At 44.2% G+C, this 20,037-nt stretch overlaps 1 protein-coding gene across 3 annotated transcripts in view; it reads right to left on the bottom strand.

Moving 5' to 3' along the window:
* Window positions 1–14,835: 14,835 nt before the first annotated feature.
* iqce (IQ motif containing E) overlaps window positions 14,836–20,037 on the bottom strand; it is a 93,005-nt gene continuing 87,803 nt past the window's right edge. The window contains exon 23 of one of the 3 annotated variants that reach the window (XM_078558536.1): window positions 14,836–15,148. In XM_078558536.1, coding sequence (XP_078414662.1) covers window positions 15,033–15,148 — 116 coding nt within the window. In that variant the 3' untranslated portion in view covers window positions 14,836–15,032. The remainder of the gene's footprint in view (window positions 15,149–20,037) is intronic. The other 2 variants (XM_078558537.1, XM_078558538.1) reach the window with 2 other exon arrangements.

The raw sequence follows: 20,037 nt of genomic DNA on the forward strand, positions 1-20,037 counted from the left end.
ATGTTGATAGTTTTGGATTCAGCAATGGTAATTCCATTGAATGTCGAGGGGCGATGGTTAGATTCTCTCTTTTTGGAGATGGTCATTTCCTGGCACTTGTGCGGTGTGAATGTTACTTGCCACTTGTCAGCCCAAGCCTGGATATTGTCCAGGTCTTGCTGCATTTTGACATGGACTGCTTCAGTATCTGAGGAGTCGCAAATGGTGCTGAACATAATGCAATCATTAGTGAACATTGCCACTTCTAGCCTTATGGATAGAAGGAAGGCCAGTGATGAAGCAACTGAACATGGTTGGGCCTAAGACACTACCCTGAGGAACTCCTGCAGTGATGATTGACCTTCAACAACCACAACCATCTTCCTTTGTGCTAGGTATGACTCCAACCAGCGGAGAGTTTTCTCCCCTGATTCCCATTGTCTCCACTTTTGCTAGGGCTCCTTGATGCCACGCTGGGTCAAATGCTGCCTCATCTCACTCTCAACTCATCTCTGGAGTTCAGCTTTTATGTCCATGTTTGAACCAAGGAGGTAATGAGGTCAGGAGCTGAGTGATCCTGGCAGAACCCTAACTGAGCGTCAGTTAGCAGATTATTGCTAAGCAAATGCTGCTTGATAGCACCATTGAAAACTCTTCCATCATTTTACTGATGATTGAGAGTAGACTGAAGGGGCAGTAATTGGCCAGATTGGACTTGTCCTGCTTTTTGTGGACAGGACATACCTGGGTAATTTTCTACATTGCCAGGTAGATGCCAGTGTTGTAGCTGTACTGGAACAGCTTGGCTAGGGGCATGGCAAGTTCTGGAGCACAAGTCTTCAGTACTATTGCTGGAATATTGTCAGGGCCTTTGATGTATCCAGTGCCTTCAGCCATTTCTTGATATCATGTGGAGTGAATCAAATTGGCTGAAGACTGGCACCTGTGATGCTGGGGAACCTCTGAAGGAGGCTGAGATGGATCATCCACTCGGCACTTCTGGCTGAAGATTATTGCAAATGTTTCTTATCTTGGCAGTTGTGGCCCAGCTGGTGGTCCCCTCTCACGATCTGGAACGCCATTAAAGGGTTGAGGCACTCACTGAGGAGAAGGAGGGTGCCACCCCTCATGGGGCACCATAATCATCATTGGCTGTCTTGGTCCCTCTGACTGAGGGGCCATCTATTCAGCAGGGCCCTGTGAAGGACCTGCCCCTGTATTGACGCCGGCACAGCCCCTGCATTGTCGCCGGCGCAGCCCCTGCATTGTCGCCGGCGCAGCCCCTGCATTGTCGCCGGCGCAGCCCCTGCATTGTCGCCGGTGCAGCCCCTGCATTGTCGCCGACGCAGCCCCTGCAATGCCGCCGGGGCAGCCCCTGCATTGACGCCGGTGCAGCCCCTGCATTGTCGCCGGTGCAGCCCCTGCATTGTCGCCGGCGCAGCCTCTGCAATGACGCCTGCGCAGCCCCTGCATTGAGGCCAGCGCAGCCCCTGCATTGAGGCCGCGCAGCCCCTGCATTGACACCGGCGCAGCCCCTGCAATGACGCCGGTGCAGCCCCTACATTGTCGCCGGTGCAGCCCCTGCAATGACGCCGGCGCAGCCTCTGCAATGACGCCTGCGCAGCCCCTGCATTGAGGCCAGCGCAGCCCCTGCATTGAGGCCGCGCAGCCCCTGCATTGACACCGGCGCAGCCCCTGCAATGACGCCGGTGCAGCCCCTGCAATGACGCCGGTGCAGCCCCTGCATTGACGCAGGGACAGCCCCTGCAATGACGCCGGTGCAGCCCCTGTATTGAGGCCGGCGCAGCCCCTGCATTGAGGCCGGCGCAGCCCCTGCATTGAGGCCAGCGCAGCCCCTGCATTGATGCCGGCGCAGCCCCTGCAATGACGCCGGCGCAGCCCCTGCATTGAGGCCTGCGCAGCCCCTGCATTGACGCCGGTGCAGCCCCTGCATTGACGCCGGTGCAGCCCCTGCAATGTCGCCGGTGCAGCCCCTGCAATGACGCCGGTGCAGCCCCTGCAATGATGCCGGTGCAGCCCCTGCAATGACGCCGGTGCAGTAGTCTTTGGAGATGCCCCCATCAGCACCTCCATGACGAGGTTGACTGTTCATGGGCAACTGGGCTACAAGCAGATCCACGCGAGCAGTCTGCCTCCATCTCATCTAAGGCCACAAGGGGAGAACTGCACAGAAGTGGCTGAGAGCAAAGTTCACTGCGTTTTTCACTGCACTGAGTGGTTCACTTGGGTGACTTTCATTTGTACTGGTGTAAATTGTCATTTTTAAAAATTACATTGGAGATGTAGACTTTGTGAGCTTCCATTCTTTAATGGCAAAAATGGAAGGGAAGAAGTTATAAAGGGAAGCAATGGTTTTGAATGGGAACACGAAGACCATTGGACAGATGTGTATCAGGCATTGATGGTTAGAATGAATCTATTTAAAGTTGTGTGTTCAATAGATGTTTTCTCACTGTCAGAGCAAGTGACCACCAGAGCACGCAGTCCAGCTGGATGAGTAGTGCTTAGGTGAACACGTGCCTGGATCTGATGTACCCTGACATTCGCACCTTCCTGATGAGAGCTTTGACTGCTAGGACAGTCTCCGCCATCTCCATGCAAAGCATAGGCACCGTTCTGCTTTGCATCTTCCTCTTCCTCCTCCGATGAACTATGTCAATCTAGTGCATCATTCTTTTCAAGTCCACACCTCTCTGGAGAGCCATGTTGTGAAGAGTGCAGTAGACCATCACAACATGCCTGTAAGGCACCACCTGTTTGAAATCATATATGTTGCCTAGCTTTTGCAAATAGGGCATCAGTGGCCTAAGAGATCCAATGTCCTACTGCCTGAGAGATGCCACCAAGGTCCTTGGAATGAGCCAGAGATGTTCAAGACCACAGTGACTTTAACAGCTACTGGTACAGCACGGTGACCAGTCTTGTGGGGTCTGAGGTCTTCCTCAACAAGGGCATAAATTTCAGTTACTATCAGCAGAGATAGGTGCAGTCTCCTGCAGCACTGATTCTCTGACATGTCCAGGTAGTTTCTTATTTGGCAGTAAGCTCGATGCTGAGGGTATGGCCTTTGTTGCCTTCCTGCCCTTTGTTCCTCTCCCCTGCCTTCCTCATGCCCAGAGCTCTGCATCTGCTTCTCTGGATGTTGATCCTCATCACTACTCATCCCTATCTCAGAGTATCTTAGTCCCATGTCAAACTGTTGCCTTGCTTGTGGTCAGCTGCACTTACAATGCATACTTGAACCCCTCTTACGGCCCCATGATCCCTGGAGGGTCACAACCCCCTCAACTGACCAAGCAGACACACAGACCACTTGTTCCACTAACTCAGCTCGCCTGATGGCGACTTGTGCTCCCTCAGCTGTGCACCATTTTATGAATTAATTTCATAGAATGGCACAGAAATGACTGGCACCCCAATACATTGCTGCCTCCTTCTACTCGGCCTGTTCTGGATCCAATGTGGATTCTGTCCCTTCCAAAAAAATGCTGGCTGGCCCTTAACAAATTGACAAGCTTGTTAACAGGTTTAATTGGTTGTTGCTCAGAATCGGGCAGGTTGCCAGGCCCCGTCTTCCCACCTTGTCACAAAAATCCTACTTGGTAAATTGCTCCTATGGACAGCTGGCGCAGACACGTTGGGCCAAATGGCCTCCTTTTATGCTGTAACGAGTCTGTGACTACATTTTTAAAGTACTTTGTTGGCTGTCAAGCACTGTAAGATATCCTGAGGTGTGAAAGATACTATATAAGTGCATATTCTTTCCTTTTAATGATAATCCTGTGACCTGCCAATCCAGTCAGGATCTGATGCCATGAGTTAAGAATCCCAAGAGAGAAATTGGGCTTATTAGTATCTTTTTTATTTAGCACTATGAGTGCACTTAAACTTCCAAAATGGCATCCGTGACACACACTTGTGGGGGAATTGTGCCAGACAGTGGACACCATATGATTTAGGCAAAAGCATGTGTATAGTGAACATCCACCGGAAATACACAGGACAGGCAAATCATGATATCAAACAGTGTGCAATGCTAATTTGATGCCAGCTGTGCCATTTTGAAACTCAACACTTCTGTCAGTGCCCTCTCTTAATATCACAGTTCAGCAGTAGGAAGACCCCTGCACCAACATGATTTAAAGGGGTCATTAGCAAACAGCAATGTGTGAGATGCCTGTGCTTTAGTAAGGACATGCTCACTGAAATATGCCACCTACTGCAACCACAACTTCAACCTCAGAGCAAGACCAGGACTGTATTGCCAGTGGCTGTGAAGGTGACTGTGCCAATGAACCTTTAGGCGTTTGGCTCCTTCGAGATTGAAGCTGGAGACATTTGCAACATGTTGCAGTTATTTAAGGGAGGTCAGTAAGGATCTCTATTCAAATGGCAAACTCCATTTTATTCTCTCTTGCCAGGGACAAACAACAATGAGCACGTGGCTTTGCTGGAATTGCAGTCTTCCCCATGATACAGGCTGCCATTAGCTGCATGCACAGCGCTCTGGGGGTGCCAACTCTGCCCTATACCGTAACCGAAAAGGATTCCGCTCCATCAACAGTCATTTGGTGTGTGACCACAGACACTGAATCATGCAGGCCAATGTTCAGTATTCTGGTAGCAGTCATGATGCCTTCATTCTGTGGCTGTCCACTGTACCATCTGCATTTGAATCACCACAGTAAACCAAAAGGTTTACTGGGTGACAAGGACTATCATTTGATGACATGACTGATGACTTTGGTGATCAGCTAGACTTATCATGCACATAAATGTGCCATGCTTCGATGGAATCAGGGAAATTCAGCTGCCTGTTTCATCCTCAGGAAAGGGGGAGACAATTCCAGCTCTGAAAATTAGAAATGGAGTTAGCAGCTCAAAGGGAGTGAGAGACCAAACAGCTGGATGCTGCGAGGGAAAATCTTTCTCTACCCAGTAGCACTCCCTTTCTCCCTACCTCAGAACCATTCTCTGAGGCCTTCAAATATGTATGATTCATTCCCAAATTTAATTGAGAGTGACATCGAGTCATTTTTGCCACTTTTGAGAAAGTAGCAGGACAACTAAAATGGCCATCAGATATCTGGACATTTTTAATTCAAGGGCAGCTGTCAGGGAAAGCCCTGTGTGTCTATGAATTACGAACAGACCAAGGCTGTTATCCTAAGTGCCTACAAGTTAGTCCCGCAGGCATATTGCCAGTAATTCCAGAACGCTCATAAGAAACCCATACAAACCTACATTGAGTTCAAAAGACAGAAGCAAATTGCTATCGACCGATGGGTACAGTTGTCAAAAATCTCGCACACCTACGAGGAATTGCGCAAGTTGATGTTGTTAGAGGAATTTAAAAATCGCTTACCTTCCAAGCTGCGGATGCACTTAGAGGAGCAGAGAATCCTCACAGCCAGGGATGCAGCCATCACAACAGACAGCTACGACCTCACCCATAGGCCTGGAACTCAGACAGACCCATTCCAAACCATTCCCATATCCATTGGAAAGATAAGCAGGGCGACCTCGATAGGATAGGCCCCTTATCCAGAAAAAAAAACACAAGAGAAGGTGCAAGAAGCCCTCCAGCAGCCCGAAAGGAGAACAGCCGGAGACCGGTGTGTTTCCATTGTAATAAAATAGGCCACTCTAGACTTGAGTGTTGGAAGTTGCGAGGAAAGCCCATGGGTTCAAGAGGGCTCCGTAGGAATAGTCCTCCCAAGGACGCCCCAATGAGAAGCGCGGCAGAGATCCTTGCTGCAGAAACTTGCCCCTTGGAATGTATGGCACTATGTGTGTCTGAGTTGGACAAACTCCCAGAGAACTTACAGAGTTTTGTCCTTTCAGGAACAGTGTACCCATCTCAAGATGTGAGCAAGTCCGTTATACTACTCCAGGACACAGAGGCTACTCAGTTCTTAATGTTGGAGGGAAGCATAAACTCCCACCCCCCACACCCCGTCCCCTGAGTCCTCCCTGAAGGCCAAAGGAGTGGGAGGAGGATCTGTGTTTGCAGCCCTCCATAGGGTCTATCTACGGTGTGGCCTCGTTTCAGGCCCTGTCACAGTAGGAATTGTCCCCAAACTACCAGTAGCAGGAATCATTTCCTCCTTGGAAATGATTTGACTAGCAGCAAAGTGTGAGCTAGTGAAAGGGAAGAGGCCAACATCAGCCAGCAGAAATCTGCAGGAGTGCAGAGGGCTAGGGAATGTTCTGAGGCTCGAAAGGGTGAAATAGAATCCCAAAGCACTGAGCGAGAGCTGCCTGAATTTAATAATGCCAAAGCCAAGCCAGTGGAGTTACAAGAGGTCCAGGGAGGGCCAATAGAATTAAAAACAGATTACACAGGGACCAGAGAAGTCCCAGAGCCGGGAAAGAGATAGTGAGGGAAATGCCCTACATAGTTGAAGAACCTGAGGAAAGGCAAATTACTAAAACCAGAAAGAAAAGAGCTAAGGAATCGCCTGAAGTATGCCTGGTAGAAACCTCCTTTCCAAATTTAAATAGAGACAAAGGGAGTCCCCAAACAGATGAGCAGATTGGGAATGAGATGCCTCACTCGGGTGAAAAGCCACAAGTTGCTGCACCTCCACTTGAGGGCAGAAGTGTTCCAGGGAACATGGAACAAGTTAGGAGAGCGCCCACTCCCAAGCCAAAGGCCCCACCCAATGAGTCAATGATTGGTTTAACTGACAGCTTTATAGTAAATTTAAATGGGGACCAAGAAAGTTTCCAAATCAACCTGGAAAGCATGAGGGTGATGCCTCACTTAGTTGAAAATCCACAGGGAGGTGCAGCGAGAGCTGACCAGAGGGCAGTGGTGTTCCAAAAGACACGGAACAGCTCTGAGGAAGACTCATTCCCAAGGCAAAAGAGAAAACATGGAACAGTAACAATGGATTGCTGGGAGACCCAGGTGAAGCCCACTTTGAAACCCCGACTATCCAACTGACCAGCAGAGGGATTCCAACAAGATTGGACCCCATACTCACCCACCTTAATGCAAAATTGTAAGGCAACCTGACAGAGCTTTCTGCAGCATTTAAAATGACCTGTGACAACCCACTTGGCTGCATCACTGTAGCCCTACCTGGTATAGATGTGGGAGCGATCCCTTTCAGAAGGCAGTCTTCCTATCATCCGGACCCAGAAAGTTTGGATCAAGTTCAGGAGAAGATTACCCACCTGTTGTAGTATCAATCCATAGCGCCTAGCAACAGCAACTGGAACACCTCAATTGTGCTTGTGCCTGAGTTGGACACTGAATCGGAAGCCCCGAGAGAGGCCAAAAACCCATTAAAAAAAACCCCACACTCACCTTGACCACAGTGCCTGGGTTTGAACAATTGAACCTACAAGTTACCAAGGTGCACAGGGAGGAGTTAAACTGGACAAAAGCAGCTCAGCCATACGATCAAAAGACCTTGCACTCACCGAGTGAGATACCTAGCATTCCCCTGCAGATAGCCCAGAACAGCTTGACCATTATTAACCCCCTGAAAGCTAACCATTTTGAAAAGCTCCCAGACCTTTTAGAAGTTACCTAATCAGGACTTAGATAGGCACTGAGTTCTGAAAATAATGGCTTTGCTTATGCCTGATTCCCAACAGTGAATAATTTAGAGCTCTAACCGCCGAATAGGCGCCCCAATGAAAATAGATTTTGAATCTTCCCAGGTCATCTAAACATTCCACATCCCAGGAAAGGACAATGTCCTTGTTGACACCCTATCCCAGGTTTAAACTTCAAAAATGCAGCAGGGAACTGCCGTTGGCCCTGCTAGTTGTGATTGTGACTTTCCAGTGTGAATGAGAGAATGAAAGCCTATCTCTTTCCTTCTTGCTTTTCTTTCACAAGACCATGTAATTTTTAAAAAATGAAATAGAATCCATTTTTTTTCTCAGAGGGCAGAAAAACTGTGATGGAACAGAACCTAACACTGTATGTTTTTATAAAAATATATCCTCATGGCTATTTCTTAATTTTAAATAGGACCTTTCGGCTGAACAAAGACCATTATGATGGCTGACCCTCTGTCTGAGAGTTATTGTTTATGAGACCCCAGAATAAAAGAAGCCACTTCGCAGTTTTGGAAATGTCACACCTTGTTATTTCTGAGGAGCTATTAACAGGCCACCTGGGGACTGCACAGCCTAACTTCAAAGGAAGCTACACAAAGCCATTTGTATTTGATAACCCAGGCTTGGCAGTGGAGTCAGTGTGTCCAGGGAGACAATGAATTCCCAAAATCCAGACCCTCAACAAATAGCACCTCTTTCAACCCATAATGGCTGAGACGTTATCAGCCTGAAACATAAAGCCAATTTCCAGACATTGGATATTCTTTGTTGAAGATATTGTGGAGAAATAAGGTCACATGACCTAAGACTCTGGCTTGTTGAACAGGTTAATATTGCCTTCTGATGCTGCAAGCGCAGTCTGCTGCTTTAATATAAATGATAAGAGCAAAATACTGCGGATGCTGGAAATCTGAAACAAAAACAGAAAATGCTGGAAAAACTCGGCAGGTCTTGCAGCACCTGTGGAGAGAGAAACAAGAGTTGACGTTTCGAGTCCATATGACCCCAGAAGGGTCCGAGGACCCTTCTGAAGAAGAGTCATACAGACTTGAAATATTAACTCTGTTTCTCTCTCCACAGGTGCTGCTAGACCTGCCGAGTTTTTCCAGCATTTTTTGTTTTTGTTTCTGCTGCTTTAACATCCGACTAGTAGGCCATACAGAAGTATAGAATCAGCTCTGGTCAGGTTGGACACCTGGCCCCATCTATCCTGACTCTGCTGGAAGTTCTGCACCATTGTCTACAAAAAATGATTCCTCTTTGTGTGCCTATTTCATTTTGTGACATCAGCGCCACCGGAAAAACGAGTTTTACAACACCAGTTTTCAGCCTGCCGACCTCCATGAAGGAATTCCTCATGGGACTTTGATTCTGGACTCTGGACCTCATGTAAACCAATATTTATTTTCTCTGTGGTCTCTGTACCTTAAAGCCTTCTTTTCTTTCTCCTCTTTACTGTGTGTGGGGAGGGGGAAGTTGCGGAGTCTTTTTGTGGTTTTTGAATGTGTGCAATAAACTAACCTTCTAAATTAATCCTACTGCAAGTTTGCTGTGGGGTTATCAGTAGAAATTGGATCACAGAAAAACTGAGGGGTTGGGAAATATGCCACCACTTATTAAGAAGAAAAAAACAATTCAAAACACCTTCTGTTTATTGATGGTGGGAGAATGGATTTAAAAAAAAATATTTTTGGGAATATTGTGTTATCCTGTGAAGAAGGCTGTGTTTGTGTGTAAATGATTTCATTAAGCTGGGGAAAGGTTACTGGAAGACAGATTGTCTGGGGGAATGTTTAAAACATGAAAGAATAGAGGCATTAGGTTTGCGCATTTGTAATAAGATATTATGAGGGGTTGAGGTACAAGTGAATAGTTTGGATCTAACATTTGCATTTTTAGATAAGCTGAGAGTTCGTTTGAAAGGGAAGTCAGAGATGCCAAGAAACATGTTTGCATCTTGCAGGAGTTCCATAGGTAAATAGAAGAGGGTATATTATATTTTATTGACCCGAAAGCAGAGACAAAATAGAAACATGAAAGATTTTATATTTGGAAGGGATTGAGTATCAAAGAGGTGTGAGAACAATGGAACCTGAGATGAAAGGAGGAAAAGAGTATTTTAGAGTTACTGTGGAAAGCTTAAGGTAGCCGGTAGCTGTTGGTTGTTGGCTGTAGCTGTAGGCCATTGGCTATGTGAGGAAGGTCTCCTCGAAACAGCTCTAGGCTGTGGATAAGTTGCAATTTGAATCAGCCATCCAGTCAAGCCAGTAAAGTCTTGGGCTGAAAAAAGCAGTCTTGTTCTGAAGTTTTGGATTTACACAGTAGAATGGGAGAGAGTTTAAGAGGTTATGTGGTATACCTTTATTAAAGCTACAGCAGTTTACCTTGGATAATATTACTGGATTTTATAGTTAAACATCTATCAGGGAGTGTTGCCTGGAAGGTGTTTACTTGTGGGGCTGACCAAGTTGAGTGTCTTTTTAGGGAAAAGTTTTGTAAGACTAATTTTAACTGCGTAACTGTAATCTTGTGTTTAAATTTTCTTTTATTCTTGTTCATAAAACTTTTACTTCTCATTTTTAAAATCCCAAAGGTTTTACGGGACTTCTTGCTGCTGAGATTAGTATGTTTTCTTCTCATTTTCAGAATACAAAAAAAGGATATGGCCTGTAAATCAAGTTTCCCTCTTGGATTTGGTTTGTGCAGCAATTAACATCTGCTGTGGTCATAACAATGGGTGATGAGAGGAAAAATCAGTGCTGTTTGAGCTGATGCCCCTTTTGTCCGTAATATTTATCTTTTAGTTTTCTTTGTCTCATACCGCTTTAGATGTCCCTGATTGTCTTTTGTTGACAAGTAGAATTCTTGCCCTTTAGTGGTATAAACTGGCTTCATATCACACTGTATTTTTTTGAACACCTCCCCCTGTTCTCCTGTGTTTAACTCAATCTATATGAATGTTAAAAACCCCTTTTAAAACCATTGCTATGTGCATGTCTAATCTCAGTATTAATTCCAGCTACCATTTCAGAGCTACTACCAGGGAACCTATATACAATTCTCACTGCAGTCTTAAATTGATTTGTGGTTCTTAATGCTACCTGTGAAGTGCACCTCCCCTTTAAGAGGTGCAGGCTAGTTTTAAGAAACACTGCACATTCATGATGCTGGTCCCCTGATAATATGAACAGCACAGTTAATGCTGGCTGGACTCAGAGATCATTCATAAAGTTGATGTGCTGCCTGCACTGCAACCAATGGATGGGGGTTAATCGTGCATCGTATTATCTGTGCCCGTTTTTGGGGACTAGACAATTTAGCCACGCCACCATGTTTAAAGGTCAATTAGGTTAGATTTCATTTGAATTCACATACTAAATATATACAATGAAACTCCTTAAATAGTACATAAACATTGTTAAAATATGAAAAGGAAGTTTATTTCAAGTTTCTATCTATAATAAAAATTAAAAATAAATCATATGTTACAAAAATACAGCACAAATTATGCATCATAAATATAACAATTGACAAGAGTCTGAAAATTCCATAAATATCTCCCTCTCACTATAAATCACAAGGCACAGGTGATTACAAAACATTATAAAACATTTAGGACATGTTGTTCAAAAGATGCAACTTAACTTCTTAATCCAATTTTCTCATTGCAAATCTCCCAAAATACCAATACACAGTCTTCCACACTACCAAAGTCTCTCTACCACCTACAAGGCATAACAAGGAATGTGAAAGGATACTCTCCATTTGACTGGATGCAGCTCCAACAACACTCAAGAAGTTTAATAGTGAGACGTAGCAGTTGGCTCGATCGGTAGCCTATCCACCACGTTATACATTCCTCCACAGCCAGCACATTGTGGCTTGAGTATGTACTGTCTACAAGATGCACTGCAGAAATTCACCCAGGCTTCTTTGCAGCACTTCCCAAACCCATGACCTCCACCAACAAGCAGGGCAAGGACAGCAGGTGCATGGATACACCACCATCTCCATGTTCTCCTTCAAGTCTAATACTTTGGGACAGGTATGGTTTCTTCACTGTCACTAGATCAAAATCCTAGAATTTCCTGCCTAACAGCATTGAAGCAGCACCTTCACCACATAGTAACATAGTGCAGCGGAAGAAGACAACATACCACCATCTCAAGGGAAATTAGGGATGGGCAATAACTTCTGGTCCTGCAAGTGATGCATGTATCCCAAGAATGAATCAAAGAAACACTATGTACACCACTTCCAAAACATAGAAAAAAAATGTCACCAAGCACAGAAATGAGAAAGGTAGCAAGTACTTTATATCAAACTATTTACCCGTGAATGATAGGCACATAATCCATTTTCTCTCCAGCACATTTCTAAATCTTGCACATGCCCATTTTGGTTACCACTGTGAGGTGTTAAATACCCATCTAGTATGGCATCACAATTTAATATTTTACAGTCCCCATGCAAGGAGCTATCTGGTATCCACACTCTGTGTGGCTCACACGGGAATAGGTATATGTCCTGCTGCACTGTAACACTGCATGTTACTTTGCATGACATTTCCTGGTGGCAAGTATTCAAATCAAATGCATGAAGTTTCAAATCCGATGCTACTTTTCCAAATAATATTCCTAAACCAGAATTTTTCCCTAGTCGGGCTGGCTCGGTGGGAGTGGGCGGGGGTGGTGGGGAAGCCGACTGCCACCTGCGATCGGCTCCGCACCGCTATTTCACGCGGGCAGGCCAATTAAGGCCTGCCCTGCATGGATCGCAAGCGGCAGCGCTGAGCGCTGCTTGTGTGGGTGGAGGGAGGAGGGAGAGTGGGCTTGGTGCGCAGTTCACACGTGCGCGCGAAAGAGCACTTCAATCTCCCTGAGGCATGGAGCTGCCTCAGGGAGATTGAAGCGCTTTTTGAAAAAATTAATAAGAACAATAAAAGTTTAATGAAACATGTCCCCTCATGTGACACAGTCACATGAGGTGGGACATGTTTTTAAATTCAAAATGAAGTTTTATTTAATTTGTATTAGCTTTAGGAAACCTCATCCTGCTCGTGGATGAGGTTTCCTAAAAAATGTAAAGGCCGCTTGGCCTTTTCGCTTGCTCGCCAACCATTAGGTTAGACGGATAACGTAAATTTCAAGTTAATTAGCTCGTTAGTGGCCTTAATAGGCCTTTCAATTATTGGGCGCGCAGCTGACTATTACATATTACGCTTGTGCATGTCAGGCGCAAGCCCGCACGCCAAACATAAAGTTCTGGCCCTAGTCCGTAGGATTCGCGTCAGATTGCAGTTTATGAACTACACTTTAGAATCTTTTCAAAGGTGCATATAGCGACAACAGTATTCCCGGCCAGCATGGAGATTATTGGGTAATTCCCTGATCAATCACACTTGGAGACTACACAATTGTGTATGTAACTGGGATCGATTTTTACGTACTTAATTTGGATGCTGTAATTATCCTGCACTGACTGCACTTCACTACAGAAATAATCATACTTTTATCAGTGACTCTGGGAGAATTTTCACTCACAAGTTATGTTTGTGTAGTTTGAGCTTCTCTGTTTAAATAAGTCTGCTTTTGGTGACACCACAAGTCCTGGCCAGAATGGACATGATTGGCTGACACAAAGCATCAATACTTTCTCTGATTTTGAAACTAGTTTCCAAGCAATTTCAGATTTGTGCAACAAAATATACAACAATCTGCTTCTGAAGGTGGGAAAGACACACCTTGCGCACACTCTGACTGCTAAAAGGCAACAGGATTTGGTAATTGTACAATACGACTCAAACTTTCAGATGTTGGATGCATATCTGTTATATGTTCATAATCAGCATTTTCTGCTTTTATTTCAAAACTTGTTTCTGGAACCAACAAGGTTGTTGCGTAGAATTCAAATGATCAACAATTACAGTTCTAAAGGTGGGGAAAAAATTACTTGTTTGTTGAGGGCTAAAGGAGCAGGATTTGACCCACAACCAAATAGTACATCACAGCTTTGATTGGTTGAATAATCCAGTGCCCAAAGCTGGGTAGGTATTGAGCACAAGAATGGAAGTGCAAGGATTGATACAATGACCTAAGAGGTTCCAGCCACAACACTTCTGTCATAGCCTTTAGACACCAACCTGTGCGGAACTCAATGGTGATATAGCTGGTGCTGTACATACTACAGAGCTGCTTCATTTCAAAGTGACGGTGCAATATTGTGTCAAAGTGCAGTCCTGGAGAATCTACCCCTTTTACATCGCAAGGGGCAGTTTCCAGAACAGAATTGAAAAGAAAATTATTAAATGAGTGAAGGAAAAGCAAAATATTGCAGTTGCTGGAAATCTGAAGGAGAGAGAAAATGTTGGAAATACTCTGCAGGTCAGGTAGCATCTGTGGAGAGAATACCAGAGTTAACATTTCAGGTTGAAGACCTTTCATCAAACCTTTTGTGAGTTCCAATGGAAGATCACTAACCTCAAATGTCAGACTGAATTATTCCGGCCCTGTGGAGATGAGTTTGAAGGTGGGGGACCGCGAATGTAGCAGGAATCCCCATCAGGACAGCTCCTGATTCTGTTCTGCTTTGCACTCGGCTTTCTGAGGTCAAGCTGCCAGGTGAGTTGGTACCCTGCTTCTTGGAGGTGAGCAGGCAATTTTGGCCCCATTCACAGGCCATTTTACCGCAGTGTTACAACTCCCCCATAACCACCCAGCAACAGGCCTTCTTCTGAGCTGGGAGCAACCCTCTCAGCTGGCTATGGGTGGCTGAATTAATTGGCAGCATTAGGGGGCTGCAATGCTCACAGGGGTCCAGAAGCAGCTGAAGGCGCTGTTCTGATGGGATTAACGCTCCGTCCTGAAGTCCCTCACAGTACTTTGACATCTTTTTCACCATTGAAGCGGGAAACCTTTGTGAGCATCTCCATTTTTAGGCGCCCCCAGGTCTCGCTCTTCTCCAGTGGGGCTCAGCTGTTCTGTTGAGGCTGTCATCTGGACCATTGCTGCAGGCCCAACTATTGGGCCTCCCACTGTCCTTAATTAAATGGTGAATGTGGAGGCAGCTAATTAGGAGGTCGCCTCATGTAAAGTTACTCCAGCAAGCAGGCTGAGGGCATGCAGAGGCTCTGGACCTGCATATGGTCACAAAATTGGGGTCCCAGCCCCCTTGGGGAAAACTTAGCCTGTTTTGAGACTCAAATTCTCGCTCCACAGAAGTTGCTTTACCTAATTATTTCCAGAATTTTCTCTTTTTATGAAATCCAATAATCTGTTTTATGTATTTTATGCAAAAATAAGATTAAGCTTTTGTTAACTATTTACCCACTCCATATACCATGATTTCTGCAGTCCTATAAAACTACAAACTCCCTCATCACTCCCTTGACTCCCCAACCACCTCCATGTATGTTCAGAATGATTGGCAGACCCCTGGGGTAGAACAACCTGCCTTTAGAAGTTGGAGTCCTGACATTTCGGTGGCCGTGATGATGAAGCAACAATGACATTGTCCGAATCGTCCGATTCCACTTCTCGTGATGTCTGAGGCAGGTATCGGCTGGACCTCGCTGGAAGTGAAGAAAACCATATGCATTGTTGGATGCAAAGCTGTTATTTAAACACTGTAAGCGTTGGAATAGACTGCATGTTAGGATATTCTTTTCCCTGAAATTGTGGGCCTTTGGAATAAATTGGTGGCTAATGAAGTGGGTTCTGACTCTCATATGACAAGAGGGAGCTGGACTGGTTCCTGACTGGGGTGGCAATAATTTCATATAGAAGTAGGTATCCTTATCAAAGAGACAGGGTCCATGTGATCTCTTGGACTTGTTTCAATTGCCTGAGCAGGTCAGAGAGAAATTTTCCAGAGACCATTTTGTTTTTTTAAATCGACCCTGGAGTTTTCCTTCCTTTGTTTTGCCTTTCCTCTGAGACTACAGAGCTGCAGAGAATGGGTGAAAACATAGGAACAGAGGGAGGTGGGAACAGGAGGAGGCCATTTAGCCCCTCAAGTCTGTTCTGCCATTCAACACGATCACGGCTAAGCTGCAATCTAACTCCATATACCGGCCTTTTCCCAAATCCCTTAATATGGTGAACAAAAGTCTATCAATTTCCTTTTTAAAATAAAAATTGACTGAACATCAATTGTTGCTTACTGAAGGGATTTCCAAACTTCTCCCATGCTTTGCGTGAAGAAGTGTTTGCTAATTTCACTCCCGAAAAGACTGGCTGTAAGTTTTAGACTATGCCCCCTTGTCCTCAACTCCATAACCAGCAGAAATAGTTTCTCACAATTTACCCCATCTCTTCTCTTACTATCTTGAATACTTCAATCAAATCATTATTTACTTAAAAAATACAGGGAATACAACCCTAATTTGTTTATTCTCTCCTGGTAGTTTAACCCTTGGAGTCCAGATGTCATTTTAGTAAATGTATGCTGTCTTCTTGCCAAGGCCAAAAATATCCTTCCTAGGTATGGTGGCCAAAAATGCTTGCAGTACTCCATGGTGTGTCCTAACCAGGACTTTGTATAGCTGAAGCATGAATTCTATCCCTTTGTATTTGATTCCTCTAAATATAAAGGCCAGAATTCTATTAGACTTTTTGGGTATTTTCTGTCCCTGTTCAGGACATTTTAATGATCTGTGCACATGAACCCTAAATTCTCTTTGGACATCACCATTTAGAAAGCACCATATTCTATACTTTTAGGTTCAAAGTGGATAACCTCACATTTTTCTACATTGAAATCCATTTGTCACAGTTTTGTCCAGTCACTTAATCTATCAATATCTCTTTGTAATGCCATGCTTCCCTCATGTTTACAACTTCACCTATCTTTCTGTCATCAGCAAATTTAGATATGTGACTTTCAATCCTATCGTTCAAGCCGTTAATGATTACAATTAATAGTTGAGGCTCTAACACAGGACACCACTAGTTACATCCTGCCAATTAGAATACCAGCCCATGATTCCTACCCTTTGTTTCCTATCATTTCGTCAATTTCCTAACCAGGTCAATAAATTGCCTTCAATTCCATTAGCTTCAGCTTTAGCTAAAAGTCTCTAATGGGGAATTTTATCAAATACCTTCTGGAAGGTCCATATAAATAACATCTACAGCCATTCCTCTGTTCCCTACTTTAGTCACCTCTTCAAAATATTTAATCAGATTCGTCAGGCATGACTTACCATTTAAAAATCCACACTGGCTCTCTCTGAACAGCTGAAAATATTCAAGATGATCAGACACCTTATCCTTAATTATAGATGCTAGAAATTTTCCAACAGATGTTAAGCAAACTGGCCTATAATTCCCTAGTTTTCTTCTGTCACCTTCCTTAAATAGCATAGTGGAATGCGTAATTTTCCAATCTAAAGGAATGGTTCCCGAATTGACAGAGCTCTGGAAGATTATAATTAGGGCATCCAAAATGTTCTCATCTATTTCTTTAACATATTGAGATAGAAACCATCTGATCAAACCATCACAGACTTGTGGGAATAGTTAGAGCTCATGGAATATAAGGGACAGTAGTAACATGGATATGAAATTGGCCGAGCGACATGAAACAGAAAGTAGTGTTGGATAGTTGGTTTTCAGTCTGGAGAAAAAAAAATTATTGTGGAGTTCCCCAGGGGTTGGTGTTAGGACCCCAGCTCTTCCTGATATATATTAATGATCTAGTCTTTGGTGTTAATGACACAATTTCAAAATTTGCAGATAACATGAAATTTGTAAGTATTATGAACTGTGAGGATGATAGTGTTCAAACTTCAAAAGGACATGACAGGTTGGTGGAATGGGTGGACACATGGCAGATAAAATTTAATGCAGAGAAGTGTGAAGTGATTCATTTCGGTTGGAAGGGATTCATGTGGGTCGAATACGGGGTATAATTCTAAACGGGGTGCAGGAGCAGAGGAACCTGGAAGGTGCACAAAAATGAATTACAAAAAGTTAGTATGCAGGTACAGGAAGTGATTAGGAAGGCAGATGGAATGCTTTTATTTATTGCAAGAGGAAGTTTTCTTATAATTGTACAGGGTATTGGTGAGACAACGTCTGGAGTACTGTGTACAGTTTTGGTCTCCTTTCTTGAGAAAGGATATAATCGCATTAGAAGCAGTTCAGAGTAGGTTCACTCAGCTGATTCCTGGGATGAAAGGGTTATCTTATGAGGAAGGGTTAGGAATAAAAGTAAATAAAAATACAAATAAAAGGTTAAAAAACAAACCAACTGAACAGGGTGGGCCTATATCCATTCCAGTTTAGAATAATGAAAGGTGATCTTCACTGAGGAGATGTTTCCCCTTGTGGGAGTGAAGAACTAGGGGACACAGTTTAAAAACAAGGCAGCTCTCATTTAAAGGGGGAGATGAGAAGAAAGTTTTTCTCTCAAAGGGTCATTGGTCTGTTGAATTCTCTTCCCCAGAGAGCAGTGGAGGTAGGATTATTGAATATTTTTAAGGCTGAGTTAGATAGATTCTTGATTGACAAAGGAGTCAACGGATATAGAGGGTAGACAGTGAAGTGGAGTTGAGGCCACAATCAGATCAGCCATGGTCGTATTGAATAGCAGAACAGGCTCGAGGGGCCAAATGGCCTACTTCTGTTCCTCTTTCGTATGCCCGTATGTTCGTATGCACAAATCACTGAAGGTAGTAGGAAAGGTTGTGAGAGTGGTTAATAATATTTATGGGAGTCTGGGCTTTATAAATAGGAGCATGAAATCAAAAGCAAGGAAGTTATGATAAACCTATATAAAACACTGGCTCAGCCTCAGCTGGAATATTGCATCCAGTTCTGCGCACCACACTTCAGGAACAATGTGAAGACATTGGAGAGGGTGCAGAAAAGATTCACAAGAATAGTTCCAGGGATGAGAGACTTCAGTTATGTACATAGATTGGAGAAGCTGAGATTGTTCTCTTTGGAGATGAGAAGGTTGAGGGGAGATTTGATAGAGGTATTCAAAATCACCAGAGTTCTGGATAGAGTAGAGAGAGAAACTATTCCCATTGGCGGAAGGAATGAGAACCTGAGGCAAGAACCAGAGGGCACAGATTTAAGGTAATTGGCGAAAGAAGCAACAGCAACAGGAGGAAAACCTTTATTATGCAGTCAGTGGTTTGAATCTGGAATACACTGCCTGAGAGTATGGTAGAGGTAGATTCAACCATGGTATTCAAACGGGAATTAGATCATTATCTGAAAGGAAAAAAATTTGCAGGGCTATGGGGAAAAGGTGAGGGGAGTGGCACTAGATGAATTGCTCTTGCAAAGAGGCAGCAAGGACATGACAGGTCGAATGGCCTCTTCTATGCTGTAGCTATGCTATGATTCTAAGGTCCTGGGGATTTATCACTCTGTAGTGCCATTAATTTATCCACTGTTGTTACTTTGCTTCCATTAATTTTGTTGAGTCCCTGATTTGGTAATATTGGTAGTTTATTTGAAATGTCTGGCATGCTGACCTCTTCCTCTACTGTGAATACTGGCGTAAAGTAATTATTCAGCATGTATGCCATTTCCTTATTTTCACTGACAATATCAACATTACTAGTTTTAAGGGGCTCAAATTGCTTCTGACCACCCTCTTTTTATGATATGAAATGTAAAAATAACTGTGTTGATTTTGATATCCCTTGCAAGTTTCTTTTCATACTCCCTTTTTGTAGTTCTTACTATCTGCTTTGTCAACCTTTGCTGTGTTTTGTACCTTTCCCATTCACCAGGATCTGTGCTATCTTTTGCATTTTTATATGCTTTTACTTTTAGCTTTATGTTGTCTCTTACCTCTTTATCTGTCCATGACTGTCTTTTTTGGCAAGAACTCTTTCCCTTTAGGTATAAACTGGTTCTATACCATTTTACATTATTTTTGAACACCTCCCACAAATCTTCTGTTATTTTACCCACTAAACCATTACCAGATTTGCCCAGTCTACAATGGACACTCACTGTGAGAGAAAAAATGTTCAGCTGTCATGTCGTTCTGGCCATCATGGAATGGGACAGGCTTAGTGGACCAGCTGGTCTTTTCCTGCTTGTCAATTTCTTATGTTCATATTTGTTAATTTATTACTGACTTCATGTGACTTCACTACCAGTTACACTATTGTTTTAGATGGTATTTCGAACGAGTCGGACAAGGATTGCCTCCCTCTGATCTCTGTGTCCCAAAACCCAACTGATCAATGCCATCATGAGGTTGTTGGAGGTGGGGGGTGAAGGGGCTGGTGATGGGGGGGGTGGGGGAAGCAAATATCTCAATCTGATTTTGTCACTCACACTGTATGAGAGGGCCTGTTGACATGGGACTTATCCTGGGAGCAGGTGAGCAAATGAGGTACTTGTGTTGGACTACTTCTGTGTTTTTTCCAATCACCGAACAATCGAGAACTCTCCCCACCACAGCTTCAACGTCTGCGCTGCAACCACGGCA

This window comes from Cetorhinus maximus, chromosome 15 (assembly GCF_964194155.1).
Source record: "Cetorhinus maximus chromosome 15, sCetMax3.hap1.1, whole genome shotgun sequence".
Taxonomy (NCBI): domain Eukaryota; kingdom Metazoa; phylum Chordata; class Chondrichthyes; order Lamniformes; family Cetorhinidae; genus Cetorhinus; species Cetorhinus maximus.